This window comes from Asparagus officinalis, chromosome 7 (assembly GCF_001876935.1).
Source record: "Asparagus officinalis chromosome 7, Aspof.V1, whole genome shotgun sequence".
NCBI lineage: Eukaryota > Viridiplantae > Streptophyta > Magnoliopsida > Asparagales > Asparagaceae > Asparagus > Asparagus officinalis.
This window is the reverse complement of record NC_033800.1, coordinates 149909326-149935379: the sequence shown is the minus strand read 5'-3', so window position 1 is coordinate 149935379 and position 26054 is coordinate 149909326. Positions and strand designations below refer to the sequence as shown.

Genomic DNA, 26054 nt, shown 5'->3' with positions numbered 1-26054 from the left:
AACCCTCTCAGCGTATTTTCCCGCCTTCAGGAAGCGAGCGATCCTACCAACCGGAAACTGGAGCCCGGCCTTGCTGCTCCTCGACGTCGCCTTCTTCGCCGCCGCGGAACCAATCGCCTTTCCTCTTCCCGCCATTAATTGAGAATTTCGATCGAGTTCTTGCGAATTTGGGGGGCTAGGGTTACGAGAACGGAAGAGGGGGAAGCTAAACGAGAATTGGGGTCGCGTTGCTTGATTTGGGGGAGTCGGCCCTCATTTATAAGGTTGTGTTTAGTATTTGCCCAATGAGGAGAGAGCACGCGGATCGAGCGATCTGACCGTTGGATTGAAACAAAATGGACGGCTAGATTTTGCTGAGTTGAGGGTTTGTGGATGGCGGTGGAGAAAATTACTGGAACGGGAAGGGCTCGAGGAGTGCTCCCCGAGTTCCGCGGCGGCTCCCAAGTCCAAAATTAAGCCGAGTTAGGTTATCGGGCCGGGTTTTATCGATTAGGGCCCGGTTAATATCCCATGTAAATTTGCAAGGAAAGGGCTTAATAATCCACATCCCGTTAATTAAATAAAGGGTAATATCAGGAAGCCCCCTTTAACTTTGGATGGTAGCGAAAACCCCCTTAAGTACAGATATTATAACAAAAACACCCTCAACTTTTAATTTTTATCAAAAAAACCCTGTAACTTTGAGGTTTTATCAAGAAAACCTCATAGTCGATAAAATCTCAAAGTGAAAGGGGGGCTAATAGGGACTTCACGATATTTTGAATGTGAAGGGGGGGTTTTCTCACAATCACACAAAGTTATGGGGGTTTTTTATGATATTTAGCCTTAAATAAATAGCCATGAAATGTGCTCAAAAAATTTATAGCGAGTGATGACATTTCAAAGGCGTGGGAAGTACACCATAACTTTCACGCACAGTTTTTGTTGTGATGCGTTTAATGAATCGCTAGAAAGATGAAAAAATTCCTCAAGGTCAAGGACCCAACATATAGGATCAATAAGAGGAAGATGGTCAACTCATTATCTAATATGAGAGGGACACCTCACTTGTCTCCTTATTAGTCTCATATTTTTTTGTCCCTGTAGCAAAGCTCGAGGAGATGTTTAGATGCCCACGAACGAAGTCAGCCGCACTACAATTGAGAAAAGACAGTGGACTGGCGTCATATATTTCCACATTTTTTTATGTAGTTTATCGTCCCCTCTTTGTAACTTTTCATGAATTGTTGTACCCCTTTCATTCATTTCTAATCTCCATAACGCACTCTAGGTTGCAAAACCAACCACCGCAGTTATTTTCGGACGTGAATGTTACCTGGTTACCATTTCACACGAACCATTTACTTGTCAAAATGCCAAGTTAAAAACATCCTTCATCAAATCACTTCACAGTTAAACTAGATTATGATAATGGCCTTCACCAGTAAAAGACTCAAACCTCTTGGAGCTGCGGTCCAGACCATATAGAACTAATTCTGTATGGAAAATTAATAATGCCTTATTTTAGGCTTGATATGCATCTAGCTTTTGTAGAAACGGGGAAAGCATTGGAGAATATCAAGAAATTTGATGCAGATAGGCATTTGGGTGCTTGCCGATCGACCGCGAGCTTTGGCGCGGTCGACCGCAAACGTGCACGACTACAGGGTGTTTTCCGGTTTTCTGTCCGGTCGATCACGGCGTCAAGTGCGGTCAACTGCGGCGTCAAGTGCGGTCGACCGCGGATCCTGTAATGTATTTTTTGGTTTTCTCCGTTCTGTCCGGTCGACCGCGACGATTTCGGCGGTAGACCGCTAGTCGGATTTGGGCCTGATTGCGGTTTCTTGTTCTGTTTGGGATTGATGTTTGATATAAATAGCAACAATTTTTTAGGGTTTCTTGGGGAGCTGTTGTGGGAATATTTGGAGCACAGAAAAGAGGTATTTTCTTGAACTATTGGTTAGGGTTTTGTTTGAGAGATTAAGAGCTTTGTTGGTGAGATTAATTGGTAAGTTTGAGTGATTTGTAATCTCAGTTTGTACACTTATTCTCTATTAGTGAAAACTGTTAGACCCTAGAGGGGGGGTGATTAGGGTCTTATGCTAATCTAATCCGATTAAATGCCAATTAAAACTTATTAATAAGTTATCCTAGCAAGTATGAAATACAACAATGTATATGAGCTAGGATAAGTAATATGAACAACAAAGAGATATATCATATATGATGAATATGTATATATGCAAGGATATATAAACAACACAAGGGTAAAATAAACAATCTACACAAGTGATAGGGTAATATGATGAGCAATACACAAAGGCGATATAAGATATGAAAACAAGAATAAGAACGCCAATGCAATCACAAACACACGATATGATCACGGAGTTCAGACCTTCCGTCCTACGTCTCCGCTCCCCACTTCCGGGGAGAATTCCACTATCACAACCGGGTTTTCTACGTTCACCCGAACAACATTTACACCTCACAGTATCGGTTTTCAACGCTCACCGATCAACGTCACTCCTCACAATCGGTTTTCTAGTTCACCGAAAACTTTCACACCACACTCGGTTTCTAGCTCACCGAAAACCTAACAATCTCACAATGTAACAAATATAAATTGTTCTCTAATATGGATGAGAACACAATAAAAGCTCACACTCAATGCTACAACTCTCACAACCCTAATATATTATGAATACAAATACAATAAGCTCAAAGTGGGTGTGTGTAACAATGAGTGAAATCAAATCTAAACTCAATATAAAACTAGCTTTAATAGAATTGATAATTAACAAATAACAAATGAAAGCTAGAGTAGAGTTTAGAAAACTTCTCAATGGAAGACAAGATGGAGAGATGGAGATTGGAGCCCAAACAAGAAGATGATCTCCTCCACTTGTGAAAACTTCTTCACAAACAAAAACAAACCCTTAAACACACTTAAAACCTTGTTTAAAACTTGTTTAAAAACTTCTTAGATAGTTTGAAAAGAAATCAGCAATGGGTATTTATACCCTCTCAAAACTCAGCCAAAAACCCCCAAGAGAAAGACAGAAAAGCCCCAGACAGATCAGCTCAGAAATAGCCGTTAGGAGCCAACGGCTCTTTTGTCGGTCGACCGGAAATCTTGTCGGTCGACCGATGGAAAGAATTGATATATAAAAACTGATTTGCTGATTTTAAAACCCTGTTTAAAAATATCAAATAAATTCAGAAAAATGTAAAACTTTGGGGAATGATTGTAGACATGATAATAAACATGCTACAGCGACTGGTTATCAGAAAGGAGTTCCCAAATGTAAAATATCATCATTTTGCAAATATGTTCAAAAACATGAAAACCTGAAAATTGATATTTTGATATTTTGACTTAAACAACATTTTGAAACCTTATGAAATGATTGTATAGACTTGATAAAAGATATAACATGTTGTTATGAAGTCTATAACCTAGAAATACCATATTTTCATAAAATTACATATTCTATGCAATATATACAAAACACTAAATATGATTTCATTAAATATAACTTGTTAAAGACGAAATCATATATAGGCACATAAACGTGAAACAAAATAGTATTATCCAATTTTATTTATTTGTTTCATATATAAACTCGAAACCTATTAAACCAAAAACATATATGTATATATATAACTGTATATATACCAAAACGTGTATGTGTGTATATGATTGAGCTTAAAGTACTAACACACATAATATAAATTCCTAAACTAAATTACCCAAGCAATCTTGATCTTCAACGAAGCTCTATCTTGGTAATCTTGTGGATGAAGCTTGAACTTGGATCTTGACTTGAATGTGCATTGCTTCATTCCACTATTCCGCCAACCTCCTCTTGATATGAACGTGTAGGCTCAATCCATCCAACCTCCAACTACGTTGTTTGTCTACAAAACATAGGAATGCACAAACACTAGACAAACAACATTAGTAATAAATTGTTTGTTAATCATCATCAAAACAAGAAGGCCAACAAAAACATCATCCACTTTTTGTCTCGTGGACGTAAGCAACTTGCCGAACCATGTAAAATTGGTTGTTTGTGTTTGTGCCATTATTTTGTATTATTTGGCTTTCTCTCTCGGCATCTGTGTTTGGTTCCTCGAAGCACAACAGTTGGCTTCCACACACAACAAGTGGTATCAAAACTTTGGCTACGTTTGGGCTAGGTGGAAGAGTATATCGCTTTGGAAGCTCGTCTAGGGTTTCAGTTGGTGATAAAGATGGGTTTTTACTATTGTGGATCTCGTTTCCGTTGTGTGGGGTTGAGATCTTTCGGAGGCTCTTATTAGGGTTTCACTTGGAGGTATAAAAATCTCTCTTTTCAGTTTGGATATATTCTTCGTTTGTTCCGCATTGGTTTGTTGGTGCTTTGAGAAAGATGGTCGATAAAGAAGGAGTTGTGGAGGGTACTTCTAGCATGAAGACCGTCCAAAGTTTGAGAATTTACTCTATGAAGATAGATGTGGAGAAATTTAACGGCACTAACAATTTTGATCTTTGGAGATGTGAAGTCTTGGATGTGCTCAACGTGCAAAATTTAGAAGATACATTGGAGTTGGACGGGAAACCGGACGATATTGAGGAAAAGGTTTGGAAAAAAATGATTCGAATGGCGTGTGGTGTATGACATAATAAGAAAGAAGAATTAGATCTTGGAAATGATCGACTCCAATAGATGCTAGATATTGTTTAACTCAAAATTTGAAATATTATGTGATCAATGATACTTCAGCAAAGAAGATTTGAGAGATCCTTGAGAGCAAATATTTAACCAAGAGTGTGGAAAGTCGATTACATTTGAAGAGGAGGTTTTACCGCTTCCAATTGAAGAAAGGAACATTCATTGGTGATCACATGAACCACTACACAAATCTTATTGTGGATTTGGCGAATGTAGCTGTTATGGTTGAAGATGAGGATAAGGCATTGCTCTTGTTGAGTTCCTTACCTGACGAGGAATATGAGAGCTTAGTCCTTACTCAGATTAATGGGAAAGCACCTCTTTCGTATAGTGAGGTCATCACCGTACATGTGATTTATCAGCTTCGAAAAAGGATAATGAGACTTCAATTGAGCCGGTAGCGGGGGCATTGGTCGCAAGAGCAAAAAATCCATACCGAAATCGGAGGCCGCAGTCTAGAGGGGCACATCCTAGAGTTTATAGGAATCAATGTGCCTTTTGTAAAGAGAATGGATATTAGAAAACCGAATGCCCAAGTTGGTTAATCGAGCCGAGAAGAATAAAGGGAAAACTATTCAAGCTTCAAAGGTGAATGTTGTTAAGGCTAGTGGTGATAATTCAGTTTTGGATTCTTTGGGCTATTCGTGCCCTGCACTACCGTCAGTTTGTGTTGCTAATTCTACAGAATGGATGTTTGATTCGGGTGCTTCTTACCATATTAACCCTAGGAGGGATTGGTTCTCTAGCTTTCAAGAGTTAGAAAGAGGGGATGTCGTGCTCATGGGTAATGATCATGAATGCCCTATTGATGGTATCAGTACCGTTCATATTAGGATGTATAACAGAGTGATTCGGGAGTTGGATGAAGTGAAGTTCGTTCCTCAGTTGAAGAAGAACATCATTTCACTTGGAGTTTTGGAGGCAACAGACTATAGGATGACCTTAGATGATGCATCTCTAAAGGTTACATTTGGGTCCATGATTGTGATGAAGGGCCTCAGGAGGAATAATTTGTATAATTTGATTGGAAGCACATTGATTGGTAGAGAGCTGCCGACTTCTTTAGATTTGGCTAGACCGTAGCATTTGTTGAGGATGAGTTATTCGTTTATTAGTGTTATGCATGGATTATTGAGGAGTGATTTGATCTGTAATTTGAAGTCCTGTGAGCACATTTATATGAGCAAGGAGATTGACGTGGAGTTTGACACTTCTATTCACCGGGCGAGGGGTCTTCTAGGTGGTGTTTATTCAGGCATTTGGGGGTCTTCCAAAAAGGCATCATTGGGAGATAATCGACATTAATTTTCTACGTTGGGGAATGTTCTAGGTATTTGTGGGTTGCAACCAAGTCCTGTTGGTATGAAGTCCTAGTAGTCAACAATAGATGGAGGAAGTATATTGGCGGAAAGGTAACGTGATGTTCTGTTTTTTGGTAGGGGTTCTTTTCTACATTTGTGTCGAGCTCATAGCAGTTTGAGACACTTCATTGGAGAGGAAATATTAGGGCAACGAGATGAGATGATAATTTTGATGATTCGTTCCTTGTTGGAGGAGGATCGATGTTTAATATCGAGCATTGGTTTTAGTGTTCGGGCTTCGATATATTTGGGTCATCTTCATCATAGGTTACCGACTGCTGTGTTTAAAGATTTTGGATCTGGTGAAGCTGCTTCAGATATTGGGTTGCTTCGGATGTTGGGTCACCCAGCATATTGTCACATCTAGGATGTGAGATTTGATCCGAGTGCACATTTAGAATTCAGAGGCATGTTTGATTATCATGTATTGGCTTCTGATTTTATTCTGAGCAGGTATGTCATATTTGACTATCGGTAGGTCGAGAGTGTTGATCAGATCGTTAGGATATCGTAGCGAGTGGAGGGTGATGCTACTCCATATTGGGTGGAGATTACTCCACGTACTCCAGATCATTCTGTATCATTTGGAATTCCAGCCGAAGTGACACCGATTGATGATCATGTTGATGTGAATGCAGATGATGAGTTGGTTGATTCGAGTGCAGCTGGTAGACATAGTTTGGATTTGGATATGGCCGTTGGTTCACCTCAGGTGGAGGTGTTTGGTTTGTTTCACTTTGGGGCCATTAGGAGAGCTATTAGCCGTAGATTTGTTGGTAAAGAGTTGAGAACACTTCTATTGGATTGAGGGCATTTGGAGGCCGTTTGGGTGAACTATATGAATATTTGATTCCTTGGGCAAGAGGATACGTAAGCAGTCATTTATGATACAACCGGTTTGGTGAGTTGATACCGACATTAGGAGTTTGTTCGCATTCTCGTTTGGGTTCTCGACTTGTTTGTGGATTGAGTCCGTTGTCGTGGATTTGTTTCACTTCGTACTGGACGCAATAAGTGGGAAATTTAGTTTGGTTGGTGTCGACTCAGTTTTGGAAAAACTTCGTCGAGATGGAGAATTATAGAAACGACGAAAACATTAGAGAAGATCAGGAAATTTGATGCATACAAGCATTGGGTGCTTGTTGATCGACCGCGAGCTTTGGCACGGTCGACCGCAAACGTGCACGACTACAATGTGTTTTTCGGTTTTCTGGCCGGTCGATCGCAGCGTCAAGTGCAGTCGACCGCGGATCCTGTAATGCATTTTTTTGGTTTTTTCCGTTCTGTCCGGTCGACCGTGACGATTTCGGCAGTCGACCACCAGTCGAGTTTGGGCCTGATTGCGGTTTCCTATTCTTTTTGGGATTGCTGTTTGATATAAATAGCAACCACGTTTTAGGGTTTCTTGGGTGTTAGGATATGTGAAGCCTAACTATCAGGCATGCCCTACATTTCAGAAGAGAGGAGAAACAAAGTTGGAACAGGATCGACGACGAAGAAGTTCAAGCAAAACGACGAAGGAGAGATTTGGCAGCTTTGCGGTCGACCGGCCATGGCGCGGCGGTCGACCGTCTACGTGCACAGCTGGGTGCACAGGCCAGGAGCTCGTCGCGGTCGACCGTCTGTGGCGCTGCGGTCGACCGCTCATAGTCCAGAGAGCAGTCCAGAGTTTTGTCTTCGTCGCGGTCGACCGAGCATGGCGCTGCGGTCGACCGCCCAAAGTCCAGAGAGCTCGATCAGGAATAGGATTCGTCGCGGTCGACCGCACGTGGTGCTGCGGTCGACCGGAGTCGGGTTTTGGCCCAGATTCGTTTTTTAACCTGATTTGATCTGTTTCCTTGTTTACTTGTTAAACCCTTAAGTCTATAAAAGGGTTGATTATGGCATGATGTAAAGAGACGAAAAATAGTGAATTTTTCTCCTGCGGCGGCCGTGGACGTAGTTTCTCACATTGAGAAGCGAACCACGTAAATCTTGTGTGTTTGAGATTGTTTGATTTTCTCTCTTCTCTCCTAAATCTCTATTTCCAAATCGCATCAGGGGGGTTGTGCATCCCCAACACTACCAGTTTTAGTCTGTGCATAGTGCATAATCATAAATTTCCAGATTTATTTGTGCTTTTACTATAAACAATACCAGCTTTGTTAATATATTTGGTTGGACACTATTTTAAACTGTTATTGCATTTGCAAATAACTGTATGTTACCATTTGATGTGTGATGACACAATTAGTATTGCATTTGCAAATAACCGTATGCTACCGTTTAATGTGGGATGACTCAATTACTAGGGAAATGATATAGATATGTCACACACAGTTAATAGGAAGTGCTGTAGCTTTGTGAGAAACTATGATACAGCGATTATAAATTCCTGAGAAATGGAAAAGTGGATCTGACCTCATGGTAAAGGTGGACATGATTATGACTGAGGAAATAAGAAGACAAGAGGAAGGGATTTCTAATTCAGGGTCGGCCTTAAATCTTGAGGGCAGAGGAAGAAATAGAAACAGAAATAGAGGGAGTAGCCGAGGAAGATCTAACTCGAGGAACGGAAGGCCAAAGTCCAGGAACCGCAAGGGCAAGAAGGAGATAGACTGCTGGAATTGTGGCAAGTTTGGCCACTATGAAAATCAGTGCCGAGAACCCAAGAAGGACAAGGAGAACAAGACTGAAGCGAACGTGGCCTCAGGAGAATCAGATGATGCCCTAATCTGTTCGTTGGAGAGCAAAACTGAATCGTGGGTGCTGGATTCCGGAGCTTCGTTTCATGCTACCTCAAATAGAGATTTATTTGAGAACTACGTTTCAGGAAACCTAGGAAAAGTCTATCTTGGTGATGATCAGCCTTGTGATATTGTTGGCAAAGGAGTCGTGCAAATCAAGCTCAATGGGTCTACATGGAAGCTGAGTGATGTGAGACATGTTCCTAGCTTGAGGAAAAATCTGATTTCCATAGGACAATTGGCGAAAGAGGGATACATATCAACCTTTGCATGTGATACATGAAAGGTTACAAAGGGATCCATGGTTGTTGCCCGTGGTACGAAGACGAGATCTCTCTACATGACGATAGATGCACGAGGTTCCATTGCAGTGGCTGAAGACAGTGAAGACCCAAATTTGTGGCACCAGAGGCTAGGTCACATGAGTAGCAAAGGCCTAAAGGTTATGCAACCGAACGAGAAGTTATCAGGTTTGAGATCGGCTGAAATTGACCTATGTGAAAGCTGCATTCTAGGGAAACAAAAGAGAATAAGCTTCAAAAGGGTTGGCAGAACTCCTAAAGAAGAGAAGCTTGAGTTAGTTCACACAGATGTGTGGGGCCCAGCATCAGTTCCATCCACCGGCGGAAGGTTATATTTCGTGACCTTTATAGATGATCACTCGAGGAAGACTTGGGTCTATTTCATGAAACACAAATCAGAAGTGTTTGAAGTCTTCAAGCGATGGAAGGCTATGGTTGAGAACGAGACCGGTTTGAAGATCAAGAAGCTTCGTTCTGACAACGGCGGCGAGTATGAAGACTCAGAGTTCAAGAAGTTCTGTTATGACAGCGGCATTAGATTAGAGAGGATAGTTCCAGGTACACCCCAGCAGAATGGCATAGCAGAACGCATGAACAGAACCTTGACTGAGAGAGCCAGAAGTATGCGGTTACAAGCAGATTTTCCAAAGTAATTCTGGGCAGAAGCAGTCAACACAGCTGCCTACTTGATCAACCGGGGACCATCAGTACCTTTGGAGCACAAAATACCTGAAGAAGTATGGAGTGGAAAGCAGGTAAACCTTTCTCACCTGAGAGTATTTGGATGTGTCTCATATGTACATCTGAGTGATCATGCTAGAAGCAAACTCGATCCTAAGTCCTTAAAATGTTTCTTTGTTGGCTATGGCGGCGATGAGTTTGGCTACAAGTTCTGGGATGAGCAGAACAAGAAAATCATCAGAAGCAGGGATGTGGTCTTTAACGAATCAGTCCTCTACAAAGACCGTGATGCAGTTCAGCCCACTAGCTCGATGCAGAGTGATCCTACATATTTCGAGTCAGATGATGCCTCAGATGGAGGCAATCCCGAAGCTAGTTCTGATGAAGAAGAAGAGATGATGGATGAGACCACTTCAGAGGGGGCAGATGAAGATGGAGAGACTGTTTCGCCCGTTAGAGAGTTGAGGCGGTCAGCTAGAGTTTATGATGAGGCCCTTCGAGTGGATGATGCGAGCAAGTGGGAGCTCGCCATGAAAGATGAAATAAAATCCTTGGACACCAACAATACATGGGAACTTGCGAAGCTACCAACGGGGAAAAAGGCCTTGAGCAATAAATGGGTGTACAGAATCAAAGAGGAACATGATGGTTCCAAGAGATACAAGGCTAGATTGGTGGTTAAAGGATTTCAGCAGAGAGAAGGAGTTGATTACACAGAGATCTTCTCTCCAGTAGTCAAACTGACTACCATCAGAACAGTCCTGAGTATTGTTGCAGCTGAAGATCTACATCTCGAGCAGCTAGATGTAAAGACAGCTTTCCTCCACGGTGATCTAGAGGAAGAGATATATATGCAGCAGCCAGAGGGGTTTACTCAGAAGGGAAAAGAGAAGATGGTATGCAGATTGAAGAAGAGCTTGTACGGCCTAAAACAAGCTCCAAGGCGATGGTACAAAAAGTTTGATGGATTCATGCATAGGAACGGTTATTCCAGGTGCAATGCTGATCATTGCTGTTTTGTCAAAGAGTTTGACAAGAGTTACATCATCCTGCTCCTATATGTCGACGACATGCTTGTGGCCGGCTCAGACATGAGAGAGATCAAGAAGCTGAAGAAGCAGCTGTCGAGTGAGTTTGACATGAAGGACCTAGGCACAGCGAAGCAGATATTGAGAATGAAGATCAGCAGAGACAAACTCTTAGGCACACTACGACTATCTCAGGCCGAGTATATTCGACGGGTGCTTGAGAGATTCGGGATGAGTGGTGCTAAGGCCGTCAGCACACCGTTAGCTAGTCATTTCAGATTGACTAAGGAGCAGTGCCCCGAGACTGATGAAGAGAAAGATTACATGGCTAAGGTTCCTTATGCTTCAGCCATCGGAAGCCTTATGTACGCCATGGTATGCACGAGACCTGACATTGCCCATGCAGTGGGAGCTGTGAGCAGATTTATGTCAGATCCAGGAGAGCAGCACTGGGAAGCAGTAAAGTGGATTCTGAGATACCTGCGAGGTACTATAGAAGATTGCTTATGCTTCAGGAGAGGCAAGTTAGTCCTGCAGGGTTTTGTTGATGCAGACTATGCTGGTGAGATAGACCAGAGAAGGAGCACTACAGGATACGTATTCACTTTGGGCTCTACAGCTATTAGTTGGATTTCTCAGTTGCAGAAGATCGTTGCTTTATCAACGACAGAGGCTGAATATGTTGCGGTGACAGAGGCAAGCAAGGAGATGATATGGTTGCAGGGTTTCTTGGAGGAGCTAGGACAGAAGAGTGAGAAGAATGTCTTACATTGTGATAGCCAGAGCGCAGTAGGCCTCAGCACTTGATGATATGGAGGTCGTCGCCGCAGAGAGAGTTGGAAGAGATTGATAGTTAGTCTCCAAGTGGGAGATTGTTAGGATATGTGAAGCCTAACTATCAGGCATGCCCTACATTTCAGAAGAGAGGAGAAACAAAGTTAGAACAGGATCGATGACGAAGAAGTTCAAGCAAAATGACAAAGGAGAGATTTGGCAGCTTTGCGGTCGATCGGTCATGGCGCGGCGGTCGACCGCCTACGTGCACAGCTGGGTGCACAGGCCAGGAGCTCGTCGCGGTCGACCGTCTGTGGCGCTGCGGTCGACCGCACGTGGTGCTGCGGTCGACCGGAGTCGGGGTTTGGCCCAGATTCGTTTTTTAACCTGATTTGATCTGTTTCCTTGTTTACTTGTTAAACCCTTAAGTCTATAAAAGGGTTGATTAGGGCATGATGTAAAGAGACGAAAAATAGTGAATTTTTCTCCTGCGGCGGCCGTGGACGTAGTTTCTCACATTGAGAAGCGAACCACGTAAATCTTGTGTGTTTGAGATTGTTTGATTTTCTCTCTTCTCTCCTAAATCTCTATTTCCAAATCGCATCAGGGGGGTTGTGCATCCCCAACATTGGGGAGCTGTTGTGGGGATATTTGGAGCACAGAAAAGAGGTATTTTTGGAGCTATTGGTTAAGAGCTTTGTTCATGAGATTAATTGGTGAGCTTGAGTGATTTGTAATCTCAGTTTGTACATTTCTTCTTTATTAGTGAAAACATCATCCCCTTCTTGCCCCGTGGACGTAGGTAACTTGCCGAACCACGTAAAATTAGTTGTTTGTGTTTGTGTCATCCCCTTCTTGCCCCGTGGACGTAGGTAACTTGCCGAACCACGTAAAATTAGTTGTTTGTGTTTGTGCCGTTATTTTGCATTGTTTGGCTTTCAGGTAACTTGCCGAACCACGTAAAATTAGTTGTTTGTGTTTGTGCCGTTATTTTGCATTGTTTGGCTTTATCTCTCGGCGCTTGTGTTTGGTTCCTCGAAGCACAACACTTGGCTTCCGCGCACAACAGCTTTTTCTCTCTCTTCTTTTCTTGCGTATCGGGTAAATCTACGCCTCCTTTCTTTCTCTCATTTGAATCTAGAAGCGGGACAAATATATTAATTTCTCGACTTACGCGCATAATTCAGAGCAAAAGTTTATAGACGAAGAGGAGATCATCAGGGCCCGTCTTCCTGCTACCATGGTCTTCTTTTGTCGCGCTACACGTTCACTCCTAATTATTGTTCATCATTTACAAACAACCAAGGGAAAAGTGTGTTTCTAGTAACAGCAATTGCTTGATCACACATGCTTGAAAGCGTCCAGTATTTATGGCTCATCATCTGTCACAGCGCAACAACAGGATATTTTCAGAAAGATGCGAATCTAAACAGCTTAATTCATCTCAAACCACAGAAAACCAAGGGCACCAAAAAAAACCAATGGGGGAAAAAAGGACATGCGTACAAAATGTGGGTCAGAAGTGTTTGAAAAAATCAGGGAGAAATAGACGGTTCCTCTGCACAATTAAATTATCTGCACTGGCGGGAGGTAGAACGCATCTAATGTCACTGTTACTCTCACCCATCATGTGAACAAGTACACACCATCCTTCTGCTATAAATTGAAGCCAATGCTTCACTGAAACCACCACTCAAATCCTGCTGAGAAAAGGAGGCCGAGATCATGGACAAAGCTAACTATGTTCCAGTATATGTGATGCTTCCAGTTAAGTGCAACCTTTAGCTTTTCGTTATCTGAGTCTAAATTAATCGTGCCGGTTTCTCATTGTGTATTTTCTGCCTGCAGCTTGGGGTGGTTAATGCTGACAATGTGTTCGAGAATCCCGAAGATCTCCGCAGGCAGCTCAAGCAACTGAGAGCAGCGGAAGTTGACGGAGTGATGGTTGACGTGTGGTGGGGGATCATAGAAGCAGGCGGGCCGAAGCAGTACGATTGGAAAGCATATAAGAGCTTATTCCAAATGATCAAGGAAGAAGGCCTAAAGTTGCAGGCCATTATGTCATTCCACCAATGTGGTGGAAATGTAGGGGATGTTGTTAACATCCCTCTACCAAAATGGGTTCTTGATATCGGGAGTTCTGACCCTGATATCTTTTATACTAATAGAGCTGGTGTTTATGATCCAGAGTATCTCAGCCTCGGAGTGGACAATAAACCACTTTTTGGTGGACGGACTGCTCTGGAGGTTAAGCTCGTGAATTTGAACTCTAACGAAATCTAATGTAAAGTAGTGCTGTATCGTACGAAAATTTTAAACTTGCTGTGGTTTTGACAGCTTTACAGCGATTACATGAAGAGTTTCAGAGAAAATATGTCGGAGTTCTTGGAGGGCACGATAACGGACATCGAGGTCGGGCTTGGCCCCTGTGGAGAGATGAGGTACCCATCATATCCACAGAACCAGGGCTGGGTTTTCCCTGGAATTGGGGAGTTTCAGGTAAGTGCCGCAAATTTTCCGATGTTTTTGCTGAATTCTTAAACCTCGTGAATCTCTCGCTACCTCACTTCTGAAGCAGAAAAGCAGGCAGTCATCCATTGTTGTTTGTTGTGACAATCCCTGTTGTTTATATCTCATATATACTACTACATAGTTTAGGACTTTTCAGATATGTCATTCTAAATTATGAAATTTCCTCTATTCCCTTCATGATTTCAATTTGGCAGTGTTATGATAAGTACATGAAGGCAGATTTCAAAGATGCTGCAACAAAGGCAGGACATCCTGAATGGGATTTGCCAGATGATGCAGGACAATACAACGATACACCTGATCAGACCAAATTCTTTGGAGAGAATGGAACATACCTTAGCGAGAAGGGGAAATGTTTCCTAGCATGGTACTCGAACAAGTTAATTGAACATGCCGATCAAATCCTGGATTTAGCTAATCAAACTTTTCTAGGCTGCAAACTGAAGCTCGCTGCTAAAGTACACTTCTCTATTTCAGAATTGCACAAATAAACTTATGATAATATATTAATGTCTCTGCATTAACATGTCATTTTATTTATCAAGGTTTCTGGTATGCATTGGTGGTATAAATCTGCTAGCCATGCAGCAGAGCTCACTGCAGGGTACTACAATTTGAACGATCGAGATGGTTATAGACCAATAGCAAAAATGCTCTCTAGGCACTATGCCATCCTTAACTTCACCTGCGTCGAGATGAGAGACTCTGAACAAAGTGCAGATGCTTACTCTGGGCCTGAGGAACTTGTTCAACAGGTGAATGCGAGCCCATTTACTCTGTAAGGGTTTTTCCGTATATGTACCCCTTAACTCATGCCTATTTGCAAAACAACCCCCAAATCTTAATATTTGGAAAACCAACCCCTACCTACATCATCTACTTTAGGAAACAAATAACCCCAAATCAACAAATCTTCAACTTTGATAGGCTAATTCGTCACTGCAATATAAAAATGTCAACAAAAAGCTTAAATATTTACTAGTCATATCCAACAAAGTTGATTTGTTGGTTGTGGGGAAAAGTCGATGCTATGGGGCGTAATGTTGCAAGTATTTATATTTGAGGGATAGTTTTGCAAACACGCATAACTTAACTTAAGGGGTAGATATAAAGAGACGAATTCTAGAAATATCAATTGAGAGCATCATGTGAATAACAAGATTTAGTTTGTTACAGGTATTTAGTGGGGCTTGGAGAGAGGATATTGAGGTAGGATGCGAGAATGCACTCAACAGATACGATGCAAATGCTTACAATGAGATACTGAAGAACTCAAGACCCAATGGTGTAAACCCAAATGGTACTCCAAAGCTGAGGATCACAGCAATGACGTATCTCAGACTGGGACCTGACCTCTTGAAGACCGACAATTTTGATCTGTTCAAGATTTTCGTGAAGAAAATTCATGCTGGCCTGGTAAAGTGCTACCTTAAGCTATCGTTGTTACGGAAATTAGGCCAGTAGCAAAGTTCTTCGCTAAATATCTTAATTGTTCTGCAGGATTATTTGCCAGATCCATCAAAATACTTTAAGCCTATAACTCCATTGAAGAGATCGAAGCCAAAGATGTCGATGAATACTATATTGGAAGCAACCAAAGTGAGTCCGCCTTTCCCATTTGATGCTGAAACAGATATGCCTGTGAACTAGTTGTTGCTAGATTGAGAAGATGGAGCCCTTTGCTGAATAAAAATCCTATAAATTATGTACTGGAATAAGTCGCTCCAAGCAGCGAGGTAGCTGTGAATTACTTGGAAAATCCATGACGAGTGTGAATAAATGCAACGAACTTGTTTCGAGTGAAAACGCAAGGAACTTTTGTGTGTCAATGTGGTATATGTTACTTGTTACTACTGTTTCTCTGCTACAACTGTGTGTTTCAGTTGATAATGTATGCCTTCTACCGTAATTCTCATCATAATGAATTGAGTACTGCTTTACTGCACGAGCTGTAAAATAAGAATTACTTCAAATAATCCCCATTGTGTCTTTCAGGAGTCAAAAGGGTTTCGAGGATGTTTATATTTCGATAGCGCAGGCTGCAACCAGTTGCATACCAATAATAATAATAATAATAATAATAATAAAACAAAATAGAAAAAATGGGAGATGATAAGCATTGATCTTAATGGTTTACCATTATTAACTTAATTTTCTGCAATTTAGCTTAGCTTAGATCGATGACTTTTCATCCACACATGGCTTAAGTGAATCTATACAACATCCAATGGCACTTGTCTCGAGATACTAATTATCCAGTGTTGAGAATGGTTGGTCCAAACCATTAGTCCCACATGTAAAAATTGTAGAACTCAACATGGGTATATAAGTGGGGGATTGTCTCCACATAATAACGAGGTCTTTTAAGTTAAAACCCCACACATGTGGCCCAAAGGTGTTAAGTTGAGGACAATATCATTACTATGTGCTTGGACCGGCGGACCCAGTTGCCCCCCCTAACAATTGGTATCAGAGCTTGATGGTGAATCCACGTACTTGTGAAGCAGTACCGGTAGCTGGACTTGGTGGAGTCAGGAAGAACTCGGTAGAACCTAAGGTGATGAGTCGCTACAAAAAGTGTTCTGGTAGCTGGACTCGGTGGAGCCTATGGTGGAGTTAGACTCGGAGAAACCAAAGGTGGAGTCGCTATAGTCCTACGTACACCCAGGGGCTGTCAAGGTGGTTGTGTAGGTTCCTCGAGTAAGGTGAAATAGGGTGTACCTCGAGATGTGCATTGTACCGGTAGCTGGACTTGGTGGAGTCAGGAAGAACTCGGTAGAACCTAAGGTGATGAGTCGCTACAAAAAGTGTTCTGGTAGCTGGACTCGGTGGAGCCTATGGTGGAGTTAGACTCGGAGAAACCAAAGGTGGAGTCGCTATAGTCCTACGTACACCCAGGGGCTGTCAAGGTGGTTGTGTAGGTTCCTCGAGTAAGGTGAAATATGGTGTACCTCGAGATGTGCATTGACCAAAGATGGACGATCTTGTGGACAATGTTGAGTGGTGATCTACATGGACAGTTCAAAGGAGGATTCATGGTGGACTAAGGTATAGGTCCAGGTGGAGCCGGGTGGATCGGTGTTAGTTCACGGTGGAACCAAGGTGAACTGGTTTGAACCAATGTGGAGATTGTTGAGAATGGTTGGTCCAAACCATTAGTCCCACATGGGGAAATTGTAGAACTCAACATGGGTATATAAGTGAGGGATTGTCTCCACATAGTAACGAGGCATTTTAAGTTAAAGCCCCACACCTGTGGCCCAAAAGGTGTTTAAGTTGGGGACAATATCATTACTATGTGCTTGGACCGACGGATCCAGTTGGTCTCCCCCTAACATCCAGTGGTGTCTAGTCACATTACTAAAACAAAATCCTGGATTCACCTGTGAACACTAGCTTATAAAAAGTAAATACATAAAGTTGTTGAACAAGAGAGGTTGATAAAGAGGAAAAATAATAAAAAATTGTTTAAATCGAAAAATCTATTATTAGAGGGCTTATTAGTAAAGGATAAATTTTTTTTAAAAAAATATTTTTAAAATAATTAGCAAAATCAACCATTTTGCAAAATAATTAGCAAAAATCGATCCTTTTTTGACCCCGTCATAAAGGCTAGCCGAAAAGGGGTTTATTTTGCAAAAAATCATTTTTAAATTTTATTGGACTAGCAGACCTGTGTAATTAGGGCTAACTAATCCTATATTCAGCAAATATACGGGGCTAGTAGTACAATGTACTTTGCAGAGGCTTCAGCAAATACACGAGACTAGTAGAGCCGTGAATTTTGCAAATCCTTCAGCAAATACATGGGACTAGTAGTACCGTGTACTTTGTAGAGGCTTCAGCAAATGCACTGGACTACTAGTCCCATGTATTTCCTAGACATACACAAAACATGCACGAGAGTGTTAGCTGATCTCCAGTATATATAACAACCACTTGTACATATAAAGCATTCAAATTAACTTCATATACATATACAAACATATACTTTTCATAAATTTCCTATACATAACTTCATACACATCACATCAACATGAAAACAGAATTTACACCGCATCCAAATGAAAACACAAATGATAAAAACAAATACATGTTAACTCCATACACCAAAATACATCATGCCTATTGGTTTACAAATAATCTAAATAGTAAATAGATTCGATACAAAACCCATAAATCACATACATCCTAAATGTACTCTCCTTCCCCTCTTTCTTCTTCCATGGCCCTCTCGTCGTTGGCATCATTGGTAGACATGGGTTTGAGCTTGCACGAGCCCGTTGTTCGGTTACATGTGTAGTTGAGACGGGCTAGCACCATGTTGTGAAGATCCAACTTCATCATTGTTTGGTCGGAGGTGCCTTCGATTCAACATACTCCTCCCCTCCATCATCACCTCTAGGTCATCATGAAGATCCTTGTGAGTTTGATGCAAAGCTTTACAAACCCTCCGTACTATTTGTTGATATCGCGATGCATGTAATCCTAGATTTGTGCATGTGACAAAAAGTGTTAAACCCTCATTTACAATGACATCATACAGGTGAACCCACTGTTTGCATTATATCACCATCGTCTCATACGTGGGTTATAGATTCAGGCACAACTGATCATATGATTGGAAATTAAGGTATATTATCCTCTTGTACACCTACCACATCCTTTCCTTCAGTTATATTGGCTAATGGATCCACCACACCTGTGGAGCGTGTTGGATCTACCAATATTAATACTATTTCGCTTTCAGTTGTGCTATATCTTCCTTGTTTTCCATTTAATCTCTTATCTGCCAATGAAATTACTAAAGGATTAAATTACACGATAACATTTTTTCCTACACATTGTATTTTTCAAGCACTTTGGGCAAGGAAGACGATTGGCACTAGACGTGAGCGGAACAACTTGTATGAACTGAACTTTGCCCCTTCCCAGGTGGCATGCATCAGCTCCACATCAGCCTTTGAAACACATTGTGAGCTTGGTCATCCCTCTCTTTCAATTCTTAAAACTTTAATTTCAGATTTAAATCATGCCGAGTCTTTAGAGTGTGAGTCATGTCAACTAAAAAAACACCAACAGGTGTCTTACCCGAGTCGCGTCAATAAGTGAGTCAATAACCCTTTTGATTTAGTGCATTCTGATGTATAGGGCCATTGTTATGTTCCATTCAAAGTCGGTTTCTACTATTTTGTTAGTTTTGTGGGTGACTTTTCTTGCATGACTTGGATTTTACTTGCTAGAACGTCGTTCTGAAGTGTTCTCTATTTTTAAAGTTTTTTGTGCTAAGGTTAAAAATCAATTTCATAGTACCATCAAAACTTTAAGAACATATAGCGCTAAGAAATATTTTGAAAGCTCTTTCATAAATATTTGGAAGAAAATGAAAATTTACACTAGTCTTCTTGTACTTACACACCCCAACAAAATGGGGTTGCTGAGCACAAGAACAAACACTTACTAGAAATTGCTAGGATCTTATTATCCCATAGTCAAGTTCCAAAATATGTTTGGGGTGATGCCATTTTGATAGCCTGCTACCTGATCAATAGACTATCCTCATCTGTCTTACAAAATAAAACCCCAATCTCCTTTTTATATTCGGCTGAAAACGCTTTTCATTTACCTCCTAAGATCTTTGGATCTCTGTGCTTTATTCATAATCATAGTCTTCAACGGACGAAATTAGATTCGTGATCCCTTAATGGTATTTTTCTTGGATATTCTAAGACTCAAAAAGGGTACAGATGTTATTGTCCATCCTTGAATCAGTATATTATTTCAGCTGGTGTTGCCTTCTTTGAGAACAAACCAGGACATGTTAGCCTTTGATAAATTCTTAGACCCTCCCGATGATGATGACTATCTTCTTGTTCGGAAAAACACTATCAATTTTCCTTCTAAGGCTGTTGTACAGACTGATCTACTATTCAAATTTGTAGAACCAGTTCAGATTTATACAAGACGTACTACTTCGTAACTTGAGCCATCGTCTCAATCCACCCAAGAGCCTGCTATACTAGCAAGTCAAAATGTTCTCGTAGAGCCAAGTGCTCAGGCTACTAATGGTCTTCCCATTTTCCTCTGAAAGGATAAGAGATATTGTTCTCTAAGTTCTCAGTATCCTCTTACACACCGTGTCTCTTATGCTTTGTTAACTCCATTATATTACTCATTCATATCTTTTTTTGGATTCTCACTCGGTTCCCAATAATTTGTCAGAAGTTCTATCTAACATAGGTTGGACAGTGACAATGCAAGAAAAAATGACGGTCTTAGAAAGAAACGAGACTTGGGATCTTGTTTCTCTACCACAAGGGAAAAAGGCAGTTGGTTATAAACGAGTTTACACTGTCAAAATAAGTCCAGATGGCTCTCTAGCTCACGTCAAAGCTTAACTATTTGCGAAAGGGTAATTGCAGATCTATGGTCTATGGTCTTGATTATTGATACATTCTCTCCTGTAGCTAAAATAACATCTGTCCACATTCTTATTTCGCTTGTTGTTCGCTATCATTGGCCGCTACATTAGTTGGACATTAAAATACATTCCTTAATGGTATTCTTGATGAGGAGGTTATATGGAGCAACCACTAGGTTTTGTTGCTCAGGGGAAGTGTGGCAAGGTTTGCAGTTTAACAAAAAAAATCTCTCTATAGTTTGAAGCGATCTTCGAGGGCTTGGTTCGGACATTTTGCCGCAGCTATCCAGACCTTTGGTCTTCATCGAGCTCAGAAAGACCACTAAGTTTCTGAAGATTTCATGGTGGGAAGTAGATCCTTTTGGTTGTATATGTTGATGACATTGTGATCACTAGCGACGATGCACATGACATTAGTCATTTGAAGAAATATCTACGGCAACAATTTTAAATTAAGGACCTTGGATCCTTAAAATATTTTTTGGGTATCAAGGTAGCTAGATCGAAGAAGGGAATTTTCTTATCTCAGAGAAAATATGTACTTCATATGTTGTTAAATGCTGGGATCTCATAATGCAAGGGCACTAACTCACCTATGGATGATAAGATCAAACTACTATTGACTCAGGGGGGGGGGTTGACTATTGGAGGATACTAAAGAATACATGCAACTTGTAGGAAAACTACCCTATCTAACAGTCACGAGACTGGATATTACATTTTCTGTTAGTGTAGTCAACCAGTTCCTCTCGACACCTAGAAAACCTCATAAGGAAGATGTGAAGAGGATTCTTAGGTATCTCCAGAAAACTCCAGGAAAAGGAGTACTCTATTCAGATAGCGGTCACACGAGAGTTGCATGATTCTCAGATGCAGATTGGGCAGAATCTCCTGAGGACAGACGCTCAACTACTAGATGTTGTGTGTTTCTTGGATGAAATCTAATATCATGGAAGAGTAAGAAGCATAGTGTAGTCTCTCGATCTACAACCGAGTTTCTGAGTTTCCGAGTATCGAGCTATGGCGAATTTGACTTATGAGCTGATTTAGGTTAGAGATATGCCAGCAGAGATTTAGGTTAGAGATAACAAGGCTGCCATTTACATAGTTGAGAATCGTGTATTTCATGAGAGGACAAAACACAGAGAGAATAATTGCCATTTGATTCGTGAGAAGATAGATAAGAGAATCATTAGAGCCAAGCATATACCATCAGACCATCAACTTGCAGATATTCTCACTAAACCTCTTGGGAGAACACGAGTGAATTTTATTTGTAACAAGCTAGGCATGTACGATATGTATCATGCCATCTAAGTGTTTATCGTTGATGCATTCTTGTCCAATCTATTTGATGTCCTCCTTTCTTGTTCTTTTTATCTATTCTTTCAACTTCTTGTGAAATATGTTGTGTCTAATCAAGCTGTCTAAGCACGCGATTCGGTACATACATCTCCACAATCTCAAAACATAAGGTAATTAGGTTGCAACAATTTCCCCGTTTAAAACCATAATTGGCAAGTAGAAAGGGCAGAAAAGCTCAGTGTGACAGCATTGGAGGGCAAGTTTGGTAATACGGAAGAATTGTGGGGGTATATACATGCAAAAACCACAAAAACCCCTTCAAAGTCTCATCCAGTTGGATCTTACTACCCCAACCCCCCACCCCAGCGCGGCCGCCGGCGACGAAGAAGGCGCTATGTCTTTAGGGCTCGAGAGATGTACCAACAAGATCGCCAGAAAAGTTGATGCGGATTCGATTCCAGCCCAAGTCATGGAATCGGTGAAGAAAATGCTCCCAAACAGACAACAAGATCGTCATGAATCGGGCCAGAGAGGACTCTTCGCCGGCCGCCATATCCAGTTCGGCAACAAGACGCCCTCCAAGGACTCAACAAGTATCCCCCCCTCAACACTCAAATTCTGAAAATGTTTTTTTTTAAAATTTTAATTTACATAGTTAGAAGACAAACCCAAGTTAAGATCAAAACCTTTTTGTGCTGGGCTGCGTAAAATTTAGATTAACGTATATAAGAAAAAATGAATCTCTCCCTTTGTTTGTTGTTCAAGTAATGGAATATATCTTTCGAAATCGCGTCTTGTAGCTTCATAGTTGTGAGCTTGACCGATCCATCTTCGCTAAAAATGATCTTGGAATGGCTAGTTTGTTGCTATAGAATGTAAGGGGTTGGTCGATTTATTACTTCGATCATTTTACCTCTCTTTTCTTGTTTTTTTTCATGTCGAATGCTCCGTGTCGAATCTACGCAAAGTGTACACAAGTTAGTTATAGGGCATATACACCCTATAACCATGTCATAGAGTTGATTAGTTTGGTTCATTCAAATTATGTACGCAGTTTTACCCATGGGGCAACACAGTTATAGCGTAGGCTTGAACCTTAGATTATTGATAGTTAATGAAAACTAATATTTAACATGAAAAGATGGAAATACAAAGAGAGCAGGGATGAAAATAAACTAGAATTTGCGCAAGGCTATCTTCTTTTGTGTAGATAGTCAGGTACATGTTTTACGACATTGTAGGGGCTGTACATGGTTCTTATATATTATGGTATCTAAATGATTTTTGAATTTTAGATATGTTTAATAGTCTGGTACTATTATATATCCATCTCCATAGTTTAGATGGATGGATATGGATATCGGTACTCCGAGGCTTCGAGCAGATTATTTGGTTTGCATCCTAAAAGTAACCCAGACAAAACAAGTATGTTTATGAGGATCATTAAGTGGTAAAGAAGGGTACCGTAAAGTAGTGGAATCATATTTCCTAGTGGCTAGTTACTGTCGGGGAGGGGTTGCACCTGTAAAGGATTAAGAGTTGCACCCTATTTTATGTAGCTTTTTGCCCCTTGGCTCCTCGCCTTATCATAGTTGCTGGTTATTATCTCGCTAAAGCCCTGGGACCCCTAAATGCTATATCGTAGCTTCTGGCTTGCTTCGCCCTTTAATTTCCATAACAGTGTTTGCGTTAGTCAAAGATATTATCTACACACCTTAAAGTAGCGAAAATCAGGGTTTGATGGCACAAGATGAGAGTGAGTGGTGAACATGCCTAATATTTGTGCCGGTCTCATGAAAAATCATGATTTATTCTGATAAACCATGTTATTATCATTTAAATACTTGCAGTTATTGGAATCCTCATTGCACAATTTGTTTTTCTAGTTAAAAAAAAAACTCCATTCTCACATTACTTATTCTATGCCATAGATCTAGACGGAGCTGGAAGCCCAACGTACAAGAGAAACGCCTATTTAGCTATATCCACGACCGCCATATCCGTGTCAAAGTCACCACCCATGCTCTGAGATGCATTGACAAAGCTGGTGGAATTGATGAGTACCTTTTGAAGACCCCTTACGAGGAGATGGACACTGAGTTGGGCTTGCTTTGGAAAGCTAAGATTGAGAAAATGTACGCAGAGCTTGGTAATATGGAAGTAGGCTTCTTCACCCCGGAAGAGGAAGGGAATATCGCAAAGGGTTTCGAAGAGCTCAAGCTCGCTAAGAGGGAGGCTCGTAGAGAAGCCAGAAGAGTTGACTCAAAGAAGCCGATGAAAGAGTTGAGCACTGGCGATGATCAAACTTTAGAAGCAGGGCCGATTGAGGAAGGAGGTACTGATGATTTGAAGAAGGCGGCGCAGTAGACTTACAATTCTTCTACTATGGGTTTTCAAGTACGACATGAGGTCTATAGTTGATATTCAGAGTTTTTAATGGTGACGAAATCCTTGTGAAGAGTATCTATAACTAGACAGGCCTTTGATGAGAAGTTCTTTTTGTTGAATTCAAGTGTCGTATCTTGTTGAAAGACGATGCGCCATTCCCTTGTTTTCCCAGGCCTCTAGTTTTTTAATTGACACCTTTTTTTTTTTACGAAACGCAAAAAATAAAGCTTTAAGCTTTGGTTGTGAGCTCTGTAACATTATGAGAATTTGAATCTTGCTGTTTATGGTATTGTTGTCAGTTAAATCTTGGTAGTCAATGACCCGGATGATATGCCTATATTCAAGGAATCAGAACAGTTTAAATGGTGTTTATTAGTAAGGCATATCGTGTGATTTTTTGTGGATGCTCATGGATTCTTACAAATATTTTCGGATTGGTATGTACAGAATAAACTAGTGTACACCTCGTGCAAAGCAAAACACGACCCCATTTTTTTATTTCCGCTACACCAATTCTGTTTTTAAATGTTTTTATAAGTGTTACAGTAATATTTTTAAAATGCTCCTGTATTAGGGTCCGTTTGGTTGGTTTCGGAGGAGCTCAAAAGCTGCCACAAATGTCTCATCTGTGGCAGCTTTCGGGCTCTTTCCCACCCAAAAATAGAGAACCAAACGGACCCTTACAGTGATAATGATACATAGGCCTCTTATGTGCTACAATAATTTACTGTATTATTTATTATTTACTGTAGTATGAATAGTAAACTTTTAAATCCTCCTATTGTTACAGAGCAATATATGACTTGATCTCTGACCAAACAAATCCAAGAGTTCTTCCAAATATTGCTTACTTTATGGGCCTGTTCGTTTGGCCAAAAAAACTGGGAAATCAAACTTTAGGAAACCTATTTCCTATTATAATTACTTTGAAGTTGTTTGGTTGGTTTAAAAAAAAAGGAAATTATAGAATAGGAGATGAGATGAGATGAGTTGTCACCTTATTATTGGATGATGTGAGTGATTTTTTTAAAAACTTGTTTTGAGGTTGTTTGGTTGGTTAAAAAAATAAGGAAATGAATTGGAGGTATATTATTGGATGATGTTTTGAGGTTGTTTGTGTTTGGTTCGTTTTTAAAAATAAGAAAATATATGAGATGAGATGAGTTGGAGGTATATTATTGGATGATGTGACATGTACTTAAGGAAATTAATTTCTTGTTTTTTTTGAGGAAATGAGTGGAAATGAATGTTTAATGAGATGAGATGAGTTGTCACAATATTATTGGATGATGTGTGTGATTTTTAAAAATAAGATAAAATGAGATGTGATGAGTTGGATGATGTGACACATTTCTTATGTTTGGTTTATTTTTAAAGGTAAGAAAGGAGATGAAATGAGATGAGTTGGAGGATAAAAATAATATTTTATTGGATATTGTGGGTGAGTTTTAGGGATGGAAATGGATAAAAATATTATTTTATTGATTTCCTTGTACCGATTTCCTTTTCTTGGTTTTTAGGAAACCAACCAAACAGCCCCTATTATTCGCCGCTCCAGCTACAGGCCCGCAGGCCGTAGTTTATTCGGCCGGCCCATCTAATTTAATATAATAGGTCTTGTCCTTTCGAAGGCTGGTAGTAAATGACAAATATGCCCAAACCCGCTCAATACCCCACAACGACCTCCACCTCGAAGATTTCATAAGTAATTAAATTGGTTTCCTAGGGGTCTTTTCGTCATTCGCAAAATACCAACGCGCCTCGTGTTTCGTTTCAAAAATTTTCAAACCGCAGCAGTCTCTCTTTCTCTCTCCCCCCGTCGCAAGAGACAAGCAAGGA

General features: G+C 40.7%; 2 protein-coding genes and 1 long non-coding RNA gene across 3 annotated transcripts in view; 2 read left to right on the top strand and 1 right to left on the bottom strand.

The window, feature by feature from the left end:
- The window catches only part of LOC109849858 (probable histone H2A.3), a 1498-nt gene extending 1263 nt beyond the window's left edge, over positions 1 to 235 (bottom strand). Inside the window, exon 1 of the mRNA XM_020419743.1 lies at positions 12 to 235. Coding sequence (XP_020275332.1) covers positions 12 to 135 — 124 coding nt within the window. The 5' untranslated portion in view covers positions 136 to 235. The remainder of the gene's footprint in view (positions 1 to 11) is intronic.
- Positions 13190 to 16046, top strand: LOC109848851 (beta-amylase). Its single transcript, XM_020418559.1, has 7 exons — positions 13190 to 13336; positions 13418 to 13816; positions 13907 to 14068; positions 14296 to 14559; positions 14647 to 14856; positions 15278 to 15517; positions 15602 to 16046. Exons 1-7 carry the CDS (start codon positions 13295 to 13297, stop codon positions 15749 to 15751), a joined length of 1467 nt encoding a protein of 488 aa, XP_020274148.1. The 5' UTR covers positions 13190 to 13294; the 3' UTR covers positions 15752 to 16046.
- On the top strand, positions 22163 to 24563 carry LOC109850336. The gene is made up of 2 exons (XR_002249404.1): positions 22163 to 22420; positions 23759 to 24563. It is a non-coding gene; the product is annotated as an uncharacterized LOC109850336 (long non-coding RNA).

What these genes read in the sequence shown, in the direction of transcription:
- LOC109848851 (XM_020418559.1), top strand. Translation starts at nt 13,295, where the DNA reads ATGGACAAAGCTAACTATGTTCCAGTATATGTGATGCTTCCA. An exon ending in CAGTATATGTGATGCTTCCA is followed by an intron (nt 13,337 to 13,417) that starts GTTAAGTGCAAC and finishes TTCTGCCTGCAG; the next exon opens with CTTGGGGTGGTTAATGCTGA. An exon ending in GTGGACGGACTGCTCTGGAG is followed by an intron (nt 13,817 to 13,906) that starts GTTAAGCTCGTG and finishes TGGTTTTGACAG; the next exon opens with CTTTACAGCGATTACATGAA.